The following is a 15,812-nucleotide window of genomic DNA, read 5'->3' on the forward strand; positions in this document are numbered from 1 at the left end:
AACATCGAATACAACTCCTGCATTTAGAAGTATGAGTAATAAAAAAAGTAGGCACAAGTTATATACTAATTTTATTTTATTTTTTTGCCTTTTGTTCACCATTAAAGTACTGGGTAATGACAAACTCATACATAACATCAAATTTTGTAGAGAAAAAGAAAAAGAAAATCTCTAAAAATGGCTAATGATAAACCTATGCTAACAGGTATACCAAAGAAAGGAAAAAGAAACCTATGAGAAAAGCTCAGAAATCAAGCATTACAGAACCAACCACTAGTCACTCAAACCCTTCCTTGGCCGATCATTTTCCTCGATGATTTGGCTCCTTTGGCTGATAATTTCTTCTTCAGCCTTGCTTCTGTTTTCCTCTGAATTGCTGAAATCAAGCCCTCCAAGCAGATTCGCGCATCTTTCATAAGAGTTTTGGTGGTTAGATGCTCAGCAACATCAGCTGGGGTCATATCCACTTCCCTCAACAACTCTCTAATCTTTGGGAACAGATGATGTGATTCCACATTCAGGTAATTCCTAGCCAGAACTTTGAATGCTTCATAGGTACAGTAGGATAGCTCTATATGCTTATCCATCCGTCCTTTCCGAATCAAAGCTTGGTCCAGTTTCTCTACATGATTAGTTGTGAACACTATGACTCTTTCTCCCCCACAAGCCGACCACAGCCCATCGATGAAATTCAGAAGCCCAGATAATGTGACCTTGCTGGTTTTGGTGCCCTTTTCTTTTCCTTCTTTCTTCTCTTTCTCATCTTCCTCCTCCTCTGAATCCTCGTATGTTGCTGCTTTCTTCCTTTGACCAGTGAGATCGAGGGAACAATCAATGTCTTCAATCACAATGATAGACTTGCTTGATATCTCCATCAACAGCATCTTCAACTCAGTGTTGTTCTCCACCCCAGTAAGTTCCAGATCATAAACGTCATAATTCAAGAGATTAGCCATGACTGCAATCATGGTGGACTTACCAGTCCCTGGAGGGCCATAAAGGAGATACCCACGCTTCCAAGCTCTACCAATTCTCCTATAATACTCTTCATTCCCACTGAATGCTATGAGATCCTCCATAATTTTCCTCCTTCTCGGGCTCCAACGCCAGCGTCTCGAACGTTGCAGTGTGCTCAAACGCTACCCAGTTCCACTCGCCCTCCTTATTGGTATAAAGCTTCTTCTGCCTGTTTCTGTCTTTGAGCGCTTTACCCTCTCTTAGCACATAATTCAGGTAAGGCCCAGAGATAAGATCCCAGTGACGCTGGTGGAAAGTGAGAGTGTAATACCTCCTATCATCGCTCTGTCCTCGAACTGGGTATATTGAAATTGACTTCCTGTTGAGATTTTGTTTTCCAGATATCCACCATACTTGGACTCCCTGAAACACATCTACCACCTCCTCATGATCATCAATGCTCAAAACCAGAGACCTGCTGTTCTTAACTAAACCACCTTTGAGCTTGGAGGCTTGCCTGGTGGACTTGTAGCCGAGGTAAGTCTGGATGTCCTTGTAAGCTTCGCTCCGTGCTCCCCACTTTCCGGTGAACTCATCGAAAGTGATTTCAATATAAGGATTGAAGAAATTCACCAGTTTCTGATAGTATCTCCTGATGAAGTCACCAAGGCGCTGAGGGAAGTGGTTCTGAAACATAGCCCACATGAACATTGCACTGCCCACCATGGATCCCACATTCCCGAACATATCTCTGCTCTCCATTCTCACTATTCCCTCTTCTTCTTGCTGGTGCAGCTCGCCTCTCCCACTCCCCTATATATAAGAAAAGTTCTGTGGACATAGACAAGGATCGGTGATCCTAGTTGGAAGTGTTTCTAAATCCTGTTTTGAGTTGGAATCTTCCTAGTTTAAGGTATGTTAATAAAATAGAACCTTAATGCAAGAATAACTTAAGACTAGGTAGTGGACCAATTATGGGGATTTAAAGATATGGTTGTTTTAAAACTACTTCAAATCTAGACTTTTTAAAGCAACTTTAGATTCTAACTTCAATGACTTTCTAATTGGATTCCTTTCTATTACTATAAATTTAGGTAATATTTATTTTGAAGATTACCATATTTTAAAAATGGTAATTTTAATTTAATTTAGAAATATTTTATGAATTGTAATAGTTTAAAAAGACAATTTCTATTAATTTTGAAAGAAAAAAAACACAACTTAATTCAAATTGGATTTTATTGTAAATTTAGAAATACTTTTTAAATTGTTTATCTAAAAAAATTGAGAAAGAAGGTTTTTAAGATTAAAAATAAAATTACCAAAAATTTAGGACATATTTGGTTGATGTTTTCAAAAACTATTTTCTGTTCGGAAAAAAAAAACACTGAAAACTAGTTTGGCAAAGGAATATTAACTTGTTTTCTGTGTTCTCTATGTTTTTAAATACCTTGAACATGTTAAAGATGTTTTTATTGTTTTTTACACTATTTAAAGAACAAGAAAAAATAGGATACTGTTTGTGTTTTCGCCCTAATCTCTTCTTTTTCATGGCTGGTTTTCGCCTCCACAGATTCTTTCACTCTTCAGTTCAAACGGATGTGCTGCTCTGGTGTGGAGCAACTGTTATCCATTGGAGCTTGCATGAACTTTTCCCTTTTTTTTTTGCATTTTACTCTCTCTCCTCTCCATACGCCTCTTTTATTTTTCCTTTTATGGGTATGAAATGGGGAAGATTATCCCTGTTAAGATTCGAGCGAACACAACAACTCCTCATCATTTCTTTTTCCACACAACCAATAACAGAAACTTCAAAATTCTCCCTCCCTCAATTTTTTCAACAACCAAACAAGACCATACCTAAAAAAAATATTGAAGAAAAAAACAACCGGAACAAAAAAGAATGACAAAAAAAAAAAAAAAAAAAAGAGTAAATCAAACAACCAATTTTTTTGTGTAAGAATTCAGAAATTCTGGAAACTTCACCTATTGATTCCATTTATTTTTGTGTTTTTCTCTTTAGAGTTGAATTTCTTTCGATTTTAAAGATAAAGAGGTAGTAGTTGTGGGACTGGGAGTACGTGGAGTGTTGGGAGAGAAAGTAGAGAGAGAAGTATTCCCCTTTCATACAATTTTTATTTATTCATTTATTAAAAAAAAACTTTCAATTAAAAGTTTTTTATTTTATTTATTCTAAAAAATTATTTTTTATAAATTGTGAATGTAAAAATTATTTATATATTTACAATATCAATTAGTTAAAGAAAATACTCAATTTTAAAAAACAAAACCAATTATTATTATCTTTTGTTGAATTTTTTTTATTTATATATATTTTTATTAATAAAGAGGAGTTACGAAAAAACATTCAATTAAAAAAAAATCAACTTTCAAACATGTTTTTTGTTTTATTTATTCTAAAAAACTTTTTTATTAACTCAACCAAACATTTTATTTTTTAGAACAAAAATTGTTTTTCAGAATTCAGTTCCCAAACACAATTTTTTTTTCTAAAAACACAAAAAACTATTTTTTAGAACAGTTTTCAAAAACAGCAACCAAACAGGCTCTCAATCTTTGGGTTTGGCATATTTGCATGAGATACTTCGAAATTTTTTTTATTATTAATAGTGATTCTTAATTATTAACCATGCATTCCCTTGCAACCTTAAGAGAAAAAGACTATTTGAATCGACTTTTGAGACTCTTCTTTAATATCTATTTAGTATACATGTTTGACAAGTGTTTTTGAAAATTGTTATGAAAAATATCAAATATGTTCTCGGCCAGTAAAATTTATCAAAAGAAAATTTTAAGCATTGTATACTAAATATACTATCAATGTGCATGGCTAATCACAAACTTACAATGAAAATAGAATGGGTAGTTAAAACAAAGGAAACATCCAAAATGCCTAGTAACGAAATAACCAAATATATGATATATGATATAGGATCTATACAACACAAATTGAAGTCTTATAGCATCTTCCTCAACTTCCAACCTTCTCTCTTTCTTTGGCTTTCTCAAGGGCTTTGATCAGATCCTCCAAACGAAATTCAGCGTCTTCGGAGAGAGTCTTGGGCATTAGATGCTCAGCAACATCCGCAGGGGTCATGTTGACTTGCCCCAACAACTCACCGATTTTGGGAAATGCAGGGTGTGATTCTAAACTAAGGTAATTCTTAGCCAGGATTTTGAATGCTTGGAAGCTGCAGTAGGCCAACTCTATATGCTTATCCATCCTTCCTTTCCTTATCAGTGCCGGATCGAGCTTCTCCACATGGTTGGTAGTAAAGACTATGAGTCTTTCTCCCCCGCAAGAAGACCAGATGCCGTCAATAAAATTCAGAAGCCCCGATAGCGTAACGTTTCTGGTTTCGTTACTCTTGCTTTTTGTTGCTGATTTCTTTACTTTGTCATCTCCTTCACCGTCTGCAAGCTTATCTGTTGGGGCTTTCTTCCTTGGAGCGGTGAGATCAAGTGAACAGTCAATGTCTTCAATCACAATGATGGACTTGCTGGATATCTCCATTAAAAGCTTCTTGAGCTCGGTGTTACTCTTCACCCCAGTGAGTTCAAGATCGTAAACATCATAATTCAAGAGATTAGCCATGGCCGCAATCATGGTGGACTTGCCGGTCCCTGGAGGACCGTAAAGGAGATACCCGCGCTTCCAAGCTCTCCCAATTCTGGCATAAAACTGTTCACCCTTACTGAATGCCATCAGATCATCCATAATTTCCTTCTTCTTCTCAGGGTCAAGCGCCAGCGTCTCGAATGTCGCAGGGTGCTGGAACACCACCTGGTTCCACTCATTATCCTCATTGGTGTAAAGCTTCTTCTTCCTGTTTCTACTGTTGAGCGCTCTACCCTCTTTTAACACATAATTCAAGTAAGGCCCAATAATCAGAGCCCGGTGCCGCTTATGGAAAGTGAGAGTGTAGTACCTCTTCTCATGATTGGTTCCGCTGTAGACTGAAATTGAGTTGGTATTGGGCGCATGTTTTCCAAGAAGCCACCGTACTTGGACACCCTGAAACTCATCTGTCACCTCTTCGAAATCGCTCATGCCGAGAACGAGAGTCTTGTTATGGGCCAAACTGCCTATCAGCCGAGACGCCTGAGCGAATGAAGTCTGGCCGAGGTAAGTCCTAATATCACCGTAAGCTTGACTGGGTGTTGCCCACTTCCCGACGAATTGGTTGAAGGTGATTGAAATTTGGGGATTGAAGAATTTCACCAGGTTTTGATAGCGCCTCCAGACAGAGAACCGGAGATGCTCAGGGAAGTATTGCCGAAACATGGCACATACAAACATTAAACCAGCCATCGTGGATCCCACATTAGCAAACAGACCTCTCATGGCCATGGCACTCAGTCTTCTTCTTCTTCTATTTCTTCGTCTGCTGCTTCTTCATAAGCCTCTTGCATCCCTTCTATAGACTCTTGTTATATAGAGAGGGAAGGATTGGTGAAGTTGCCTTTCTTGGACACCCCAAATTTGGCAACTTCCTCCGAATCAATTTTAATTTATTTTATTTTATGAAATAGAATTTTCTAAAACTCCCTATTTATTTATTTCCTTAACTCCACTTTCCTTCAAAAATAGAAATTGGTTTTAGAAATCAACTTTGAATCCAACTGATTTCTAAAACTAATTTGGGTTTAAAGTTGAAAATGTATTTTAAAATTCTTAATTTAAAATAAAACAAATACATTTAAAAACTAATTCTATTATTTTAATAAAATTTATGATATGTAGTGATAAATATAAAAAAATTTAAATAATTATAAATTATTATACATACATAAGTTGATTTAATTCATTTGTTTTATCAATTAGACAAAAGAATGGAAAATCAAATCAATTAAATTAGTTTTCATAAATTGATTCTTCAATTTTTACTTTCACTCTCGATGCTATACCTTATGACAACCGAAAATTGGCTTCTTAAATTATTTCCTTCTCCGTCTTCTTCAATAATATTAATTTATTGCTAATCTTTGATTATGGCTAGGTAATTTTTTTAAGATACAAATGTGTAAGTACCTTGTATTATGATAATAATTTATTACTTCCCCATAGTCCCATGAATTTCACCAAATATCTCAAATAATTATCATGCTGTGGAAAGCAATAGGAACATGCATGTTTTTTTTTTCTTTTTCTTTTTGGTTTTTTATTTTTTTGTTTGTTTCTATATCAGGTAGTTAGTTGCAATGTCTTTTGGAACCTGACTTGATTCAATCCAACTCATCTTGATGTTTGGATAAGTTTGAATAAATATTTTTAATATTCAAACTAGATTGGTTTTGGGTCAATGTTTTAACAATCCAAACCTAATATGAATCTAATTTAATATTTTAATAATATTTATTATCTTGTATAATAATATTTATTTTCATTTTAGATTTAATAAGATATCAAATTTGTTGTAAAATTATAAAATGAAAGGAGAAGAAAAAAAGAAAGAGAAATTAGAATCTATGAAGAGAATATAATATAATTTTTATTAGAGGTATTTCTCTTTTATAGGGAGTCACAAAGAGATATACATCAATAGATGATCATCCACAAGTTCCCATAATCCGATAAATTCTCATATTTTATAACAAAATTATAATTATATTATATGGTTTTTCACTTTTTTTTTAAATATAAGTTTATTTTTTGCTATTTTGAATCTTGGTCTTATTTACTATTTAAATTGTGATATAAATAAATAAATTAAAATTTTAAAAAACACTATTGATTGATTCTAGATAATGCAATTCGGTCCATTTGACTAATTCAAATCTAACTAATAAACTTGAATTTTATTTGAACAACTCCAATTTAACCCAACTAATTGGGTTGGACTTAGTTTAGTTTTTAATCCAACTAACTTGATTAATCTGTTCAAGTTATAACCCAAGGTACAAGGTTTTTCAATTCTTTCTTAGAAGATTGGAAATTTCATAATGAGATTTTTATTAACTTGGACCGATTCTTTGGCTTTAATTTGTTATAAATTTTTCTTTCCATTTTTTGAATTTCTTCACCTTTCTCACATAAAAAAAGTCTTCACCATTGAATTTTCTTAGCCATAGTTTGCACAATTTGATAATATTCTTTACTTTTCTTTAAATTTCTTTGTCGGACTTAATAACTTAATTAGACATATCTTAGGTTGGTCAACATTTTTATATTACATTTTCTAGATGTTTGAAATTGACACAAGTATTTACAACAAAAACAGTTGAAATAAATTGACATATGGTATTATATTGATTTATTTACCCATCATGACATCATTATTCATCCAAGCTCCAACAAGTGTTATAATAATATATCATTTTCCATCATCAAGGTAATAATAATAAATAAAAAATTTAAATAATTATAAATTATAATATATATGTCGATCTAATTCATTTTTTATCAATTAGACAAAAGAAATAAAAAATCAAATCAATTAAATTAGTTTTCATAAATTGATTCTTCAATTTTTACTTACACTCTAGATGCTATAATACCTTATGAGTTATGAAAACTGAAAATTAGCTTCTTAAATTATTTCCTTCTCCGTCTTCTTCAATAATATTAATTTATTACTAATATTTGATTATGACTAGGTAATTTTTTAAGATACAAATGTCGAAGTACAATTTATTACTTCCCCATGGTCCCATGAATTTCACCAAATATCTAAAATAATTATCATGCTGTGGAAAACAATAGGAACATGCATGTTTTTTTTTTTGTTTTTTTTTGTTTCTAGGTAGTTAGTTGTAATGTCTTTTGGGAACCTGACTCATTCAACCCGAACCCATCTTGACGTTAGGATAAGTTTGAATAAATATTTTCAAGAACTAGATTGGTTTTGGGTCAATGTTTTAACAATCCAAACCTAATTTGAATCTAATTTTATATTTTTATAATATTTATTATCTTGTATAATAATATTTATTTTCATTTTAGATTTAATAAGACATCAAATTATAATTATATCATATGGTTTTTCAACTTTTTTTTTTAAATATAAGTTTATTTTTGCTATTTTGAAACTTGGTCTTATTTATTATTTAAATTTTGATATAAATAAATAAATAAAAATTTTAAAAAACACTATTAATTGATTCTAGATAATACAATTCAATTAATTTGACTAACTCAAATCTAACTAATAAACTTGAGTTTTACCTTATCAACTCCAATTTAACCCAACTAATTGGGTTGGACTTAGTTTAGTTTTTAATCTGACTAACCTGTTCAAGTTATAACTCAATGTACAAGGTTTTTCAATTCTTTCTTAAAAGATCGAAAATTTCATAATGAGACTTTTATTAACTTGGACTGATTCTTTGGCTTTAATTTATTATAAATTTTTCTTTCTATTTTTTTGAAATTCTTCACCCTTTCTCACATAAAAATCTTTAAAAATTGACCATTGAATTTTCTTAGCCATAGTTTGCACAACTTGATAATATTCTTGACTTTTCTTTAAATTTCTTTGACTTAATAACTTAATTTGACATATCTTAGGTTGGTCAACATTTTTATATTACATGTTCTAGATGTTTGAAATTGATACAAGTATTTACAACAAAAACAGTTGAAATAAATTGATTTATTTACCCATCATGATATCATTATTCATTCAAGCTCCAACAAGTGTTATTATAATATATCATTTTCCATCATCCATGTAATAATAATAATAATAATAATAATAATAATAATAATAATAATAATAATAATAATAAATCAAATTTTAATTTTTTTATTTAATTTTATAAATGTCCCTTCTGTCGAATTTCTAGCTGGACCACTCTGACTCTAGGCCAGGCCAGACCAGACCAGACCACCCTTGTCAAAACACGTTCTTTCCTTACGAAGAAAGTTAGTCAAAGTCTGATATTTTGGTTAGGAGTTAGGATCACGTTTGCACACAATTTATAAGGTTGCTTTTCCACCTTACTGATCACAAGTCCTATAATAGTATATATTTCATAACTCAATGTTCTAGACCAGATCGCCGCCCCCACCCCCACCACCACCACCCGACTCAACCCGCCACCAAATAAAGTAGCGTTCACACTGTCCACACGGATGTTCGTTAATCCTCACACATACCCAATTATAGGAGAGGTGAATCGTGCCTATTGAAGTCTTGTCAATGTTATTTCAAGACATAAAATAATTCAGATAAAAGAATCCGAGGTTTAACGTGGTTGGATGAATTATACTTATGTTCATGATTGAAAAAAAATCATTTCTTTTTTTCGTACTTCTTGTATCTACATTTTATCGGCACTTTTTGTATCTATACCTTAAACGCTTAATCAAGTGTCTAATTTTCCTACTCACATCTCTATTCATCATTTGGAGTCTTTACAAACCATTTCCATTTCATGTTTTTTTTTTTTATGATAATGATCTGAAATATTTATAAAGATATTTATAATACTTTTCTTTATTCTACAAGGAAATTCAATATTATAATGAATTATAAATATAGAAAATGTTTTTTATAAAAAATGAATTTATGTTAATTAAGAATCTGAGATATTTTTTAATAATCTTTATACTGGATCAAATTCCATCGAGTTAGTCTTCTATCTCTACATGATAGACATTTTTTGTATCATATCCTCATAAGAGAATAATCATTCATTTTGGCATCATCTTGTGTGCTTTCTCTTTTAACTTTTTCAAAATTCTTCATATTAAGTTATGATATTTTCAACCAAAATAATCAATGGTCAATGCTCTGCATTGGTCGAGTCAAAGCTAAAAAATGAGTTGTTGTGTTGCTCATTATCGCTACTACCTTTTGTCATCATCTTGTGTGCTTTTTCTTTAACTCTTTCAAAATTCTTCATATTAAGTTCTGATATTTTCAAACGAAATATCGACGGTCTGTGTTAGCCGAGTCAAAGCTAAAAAATGGGTTGTTGTGCTGCTCATTATTGCTGCTACCTTTTTGTCAACATCTTGTGTGCTTTCTCTTTAATTCTTTCAAAATTCTTCATATTAAGTTCTGATATTCCACGTTTGTCATCATCTTGCGTGCTTTCTCTTTAACTCTTTCAAAATTCTTCATCATCTTTGTGCTACTATTGGGAGTTGAACCCCCAACCAAAAGGTTAAAGCAAGCATCCACTTACCATTAAGGCAAGTTTGACCTTTGTTAATTATCATGCACTGCACACACACACAGAGATATATATATATATATATATTCATTTAATTAAGTAGTAAAAAGTTTTTAATATCATTAATATATTAATTAAATATAAGAAAATTATATATTTATTATCATTTAATACAATTAAATAAAATATATCATAATTTAAATATTAAATTTATTCTAAAATTAAACATATTATAATTAAATATCACAATATTATTATTAAATAATATTTGATGTAATTTAATAATCAATGTACACTTAAATATATATATATATATATATATATATTTCTTCAACAAAACAACTTTAAAATGCCTATTATACTTTTAATTTCATTTATAAGAGCTTTGTTTTATATTTTTATAAGTTTTGATCAATTTTCGGCCAATCGATATTTTGTGTTAAAATATCCGTCGATAAATTTTCGATATATCCGATATATTCCTTAAAATCGAACTATCGATATATCCGTGATTACCGATATTTTTATCCTTGCCTATATCTATGATGAGAGGGAATCTTTCTACTACCATAAAAAATATTATAGATGACAAAACCAAATACAATTATTGAGTTATCGAAATATCCCATATTTATTCACTTCTTATATTTACACTTTGAACCATAAGTCATTTCTCTCCGGTCATTCTCCCTTGCACCTGTATCCACCACTTATAGTTTTTACATGCTCATCTTCATCTCATAAATTTTTTTCATTATAATTTAGAATATTTATAGAGATATTTCTAACAATTTTAATTGGAAATTCAATATTACAATGACATACGAATATATGAAATGGTCTACATAATGTTTTTTTTAAACAATAAAATAAAATCTATACTAATTAGGAATTGGAGACATTTTCCAATATCTCTATGTATATGGATTTGAACTATCAAATAAGGGTATAAACGAATGAAATCAAAGTACAAGAGTATAAAAAAAATAAGACTTAAAAATATGTATATGATACTACTTGATTGATAATATATTTTAATAGGTATCGAAAAAGCATGATCCTGTTTGGTAACTGTTTCAAAAAACAATTTAGAATTTTTGATGTTTTGTAAAACAAATGTCAATTTAAGAATTTGAAATATTTTGTTTTTAAATATGTTTTTTTTTAAAAAAAAATTATATGTATTCTTCTATTTTTAATTATTCTCTACATTTATTTAATTATTTTTTAAAACAGTTACTAAAAAATGAATGAAAATAAAACACCCTATATTTTATTTGCTAAACATATTTTCCTTTTTTTTTTTTTTTTCAAAATAGCATAACAAACAAATAATTTATTTCTATTATATAACCAGAACTTTAAAAATATTTGGTATGGTTGGGTTGGTAGCGTAGTACGTATAATCAACAAATCAAGGCCATCCGCATATTGATTGTCTGCCGAGATTTTGGGGCCGAAAATTACGATGTGAAATGGAGGCAGCTGCAGCAGCCCACGTTCCACGAAAAACCGCTCCTGTGGGACATGGTTCCTTGGTTTTGACCAGGTGTTCCAATACATGTCTCTCAATTCTGGCACGAGAAAGTTCAGTTAGGTAGATTGTTCTGGCTTGGTGGGAAAGGATGATTAGCTTTCTAGGGGGACTTTGGAGTCTATAAATACGACAGGCCATCAGGCAGGCAGGCAGGCAGGCAAGCAAGAAAGAAGGAAAGAATCACAAGAAGTTTGGGGAGTCTTGCCGCACGAGAGATGGCACCTGCTCTTTCATATATGTTGTGGGCAAGTGCCATCTTTCTGTGGCAACACACCCTCCAACTTCTTTTCTTACAACCGACCATCTCTTTTTCTTTTCTCTACCTTCCTCCTCGTTTCATTTTTGGCGACATTCATCTTCATTTTGTCTTCCCACATGTGTTGTCTCACACCGTTGTCTTATAGCATATGTTCATTTCTAATATGGAGGCTTGAGGCTCCCCACCCATGGAATCTGCTGAAATTTTACAATATTTTATTAGCAAACTAGCTAGCTAGCTAGCTTGCTTGCTGTAGCCAATGTGTTGATTCTCGTCTTTACTTTCCACCATATTTCACATACTGTTTTTCTGAGTACTTCGTCAATGCCTAGGCAATATGCAGTGTGACACACTGTTTTTCACGCATCATAATGACGTTGATGTACATGAGGTAAGTGGATTAGAGGCTTGAAAATATAGTTTAAGATGCTCTATATATCCAGCTGTGTTAGCCTTGACAACTTTCTTAAACAAACCCTAAAATTGTATTCAGTCTTGTGAGCAGGAGAAAATAATTAAGATTTAAGATCTATCCTGTCATCATCGTCACTAACCTATTAATTAACAACTAGTATTGATTTTATTACATTATTTCCTTACCCTTAATCCTAATTAGTTGTTTTATACACCCTGGTCGGTCCTCCCTCCCCCAATACCGCCTGCCTGCATCATCCTTAAACGCCAGTTAAACCTTGCTTATAGAGAGTTTGTTTTTTTTTTTTTTTGGAGTTTAGGATTGGACTTTTGCAAAAATTATAGTAAAAAAAAGTATATGGTAATACATACTATGCGGCAAAGTAAGATGTGGGAGTTGACCCAACATGTTATAATTATGGGGAAATTAAGAAGCCGAAGAATCAGCCGTTTACTTTACTTCATGCCATACACATACCTCTCTCTACCTGTTCTTCTTATATGAGTGATGTATAGTTGCAGGAGAATCTATACGGGAGAACACACAGCTTGGAGGAGCTCAGTGGCAAAAGGAGAGAGGGATGTGAAGGGACCTCTGTCGCAGGAGAGATGATGCCCAGTGCAATGGTGTAGAAGCCCAGTACTTGAGCAGTAGGTATCATCTCTCCTAGACTGAGGCCCCTGCAATTTCTCACAAGATCGAGCGCATTCGTTTCATTTTCAGGCCAATTTTTCCTTGGTTGTCGACAAGGAGGTAAGTGCCTGATCCTGCTGTATTTTCTGGGGCTTATATCGTGTAGATTGATATGTATATGCTTGTTAGTTCCATGGATTGTTGTAGAAATTAGAATCTAGAACAAGAGATTTCAGAGATGGGGTTGTGATTAATTTAACCCTAGCTAGTTAATATCAAAGCAGTAGAGCTGATCATAAGTTGATAGCATAAAATACCTCTAAATGCAAGTTGGTTTTCATTTGGTAAGATCATCAATTCCATGGTTTATTCAAACAAGTCCCAGCCCAGATGAAAGCTAAGATCAATTAGGGTCTTTGATGAAAAAAATGACTGTTCTCCACTTCTTTTGTGTTGAATTGATTAATTAAAATGTGGCAAATGTACTAGGAATTATTATAAGCAACTGATGACTCAAGCCAGCTATATTATAACCTTCCATTCTGTTAAAAATCATATCTATGATGACATGAATATCAATGAACAATGTTATGTGAAGAACCCTCAAGTTTTCCTTCATTGATTGCAGTCCCCACAATACCTTAGAAAAATTTTCATCACTTCTTATCTTTTGTCCACTCATAGGGCACAAACAATATAAAACATCTTCTACATATTGCTCTATGGTCCCCTTACCAGATTCAATGATCCTGTTCGCTTCATACCATAGCGTCCGTACGTGCATGGCTTTGATGAGTTGAGAGGGCACAGCTCTCACCTTTGGGGACAAACAGCTTTAGTCATCTTCCAATGTTAAAGAGCTTCAGTACTCAATAATTTGTTAAAAAATTCAACACCTTTGATAAGTGATTCTACGACGCCCCATGTGACCCATTCATCCCCACATATAATCATCATGAGATTGTCAGAGTGTTCAAAACCTTACTTTACATCATATTCTAAATTGAAAGAATATGAATCTAGGCCCACCCCATTAACTAGATGTGTGTGTCTGAAACAATAACAGAAGCCATTGATGCTTTCAGCAGCTTTAGCACGAGGCTGAAGATATAATGGAGCTCCCACAAAATGGGTTTTAATAATCGTTAACATTTCTTTATGAATAACTTTGATCATCTCCCAATACTTTTGATGTTTTACATGCATGTTGTACGAAACCAGCTTAGTTTTTTGGTCTAAGTAGGTCAGTTTTGATGAACCATTGTGCAAATTATGATTGTCTCTTAAAGAGGATAAGGTTTCAGCATTATTTTCATAGTTTTCTTGGGATTATATTGAATATAATTTGATTTTTTGGCCATGGAGGATCAAAGCCAAACTTCAACATCATTCTTCTTCTAGATTTACATTACCAAGTGCAATTGAATTTTCAACCTTGTCTTGTTTAAAGTTTGTCGAACAATTATTTTAGGAAACATTTTTGACTTTAAAAATGTTTTTGAATTAAAAATGAGGTGTTTAATAGAATTTAAAAAATATTTTTAAAATTTTGAAAAATTACTTATATTAAAAAAAATCATCCATAATGTTTTTTGAAAAAATACTTAACAATGATTTTTTTAAATATATTTTTAGTAAAAATATTTCAAATAAAAATACTATCAAATGCATTAATTAATCTTTACGATAAAAAACTTTCATATAAAATCTTCTATAATCAAGAATGAAGTTTTCATTTTGTATATGTCTATCATGAATTAGTAATTACACCCAATTTCCAAAATAATCCCGATTGTCTTTATTTTTGAAATGAAATAGTCATAGAATTATCACGAATAGGATCAACCTTATTCCATAATATGTACATGAAATTCAAAGAAGATCACCTTCAGATCTGACTTTGACTTTCTAAGAATATAGACATGTGAACATTTTTGTATTGTTTAAGAAAATTACAAAGATACAATTATGAGGGAGGGGGGTGGGCTGATCAAGAGATAACAACATTTTTAAAAGATTTAAAACGTGGTGGTGGCTCCTTTTTTTTGGGGTTCATTTGAATTATTAATCCAAATTTTAAATCAGATTGGAAGATTACATGTGAGGGATACTAGGGATTCCATGACCCCAGTTCACAAATAGCTGGTGAACCAGGCTGGCTAGTAGCTAGTATACTAGGAGAATCAAACACAAATTTAAAACTGAAAAATACTTATGGGATCAACCCCACCAAACAGGGTCTTAAAATAAACCCCAGCTCAAAACAAAAAGTCTTGTCCATAAATGAGCAACACCAAAATGGTCTGTTTTCAACAAGGATATTTCTATTAGGGATGACAGATATACCACTGACTCTACTGAATGAATGCACATTGAAAGAAGCATAAGAGTTTCTTACTTGTTCAAATCATACAGTCCCCACTCCCCAATGCCCAAAATGTGGTAACTGAGAATTAGGCACATGGCATTACATATGAAAATTTTTATTCAATTTTAATTTTATTATTATTTAAATGTTCAAGCAAGGTGAGCAACCCTCAAGTAGTACTATTTCAAATTAATTGCTTATAATGATGTTCTGATTGTTTCTTATTACTAGGGTTTGGACCTGTCATGAATTTTATTTTATTTTTTGAGTTCTCAAAACCAATTTTTTTTTCCATTAATGGGGTTGTAAGGAGTAATGAGGAAGGAAGGAAAGAAAATAGGATGGAATTCTGTTTAGATAAATAATTAAGGTGGTGTTTGTTTTTTAACTGAATAGAAAAAGTCAAAATATTTGATTTTTTTTATTCAATTAAAAATAGTCTATTAATACCAATTAACATAATTAAAATAAATTTGTTACCAATATATTTAATTTAGTTATA

At 31.8% G+C, this 15,812-nt stretch overlaps 1 protein-coding gene and 1 pseudogene across 1 annotated transcript; both read right to left on the reverse strand.

Moving 5' to 3' along the window:
• Positions 1-78: 78 nt before the first annotated feature.
• On the reverse strand, positions 79-1,966 carry LOC100266228 (AAA-ATPase ASD, mitochondrial-like; annotated as a pseudogene).
• Positions 1,967-3,806: 1,840 nt separating this feature from the next.
• Positions 3,807-5,372, reverse strand: LOC100261022 (AAA-ATPase At3g28580). The gene has a single exon (XM_002276488.4). It carries the CDS (start codon positions 5,327-5,329, stop codon positions 3,950-3,952), a length of 1,380 nt encoding a protein of 459 aa, XP_002276524.3. The 5' UTR covers positions 5,330-5,372; the 3' UTR covers positions 3,807-3,949.
• Between the last annotated feature and the right edge of the window lie 10,440 nt (positions 5,373-15,812).

The sequence above is a fragment of the Vitis vinifera genome, chromosome 14, assembly GCF_030704535.1.
Source record: "Vitis vinifera cultivar Pinot Noir 40024 chromosome 14, ASM3070453v1".
Classification (NCBI taxonomy): Eukaryota; Viridiplantae; Streptophyta; class Magnoliopsida; order Vitales; family Vitaceae; genus Vitis; species Vitis vinifera.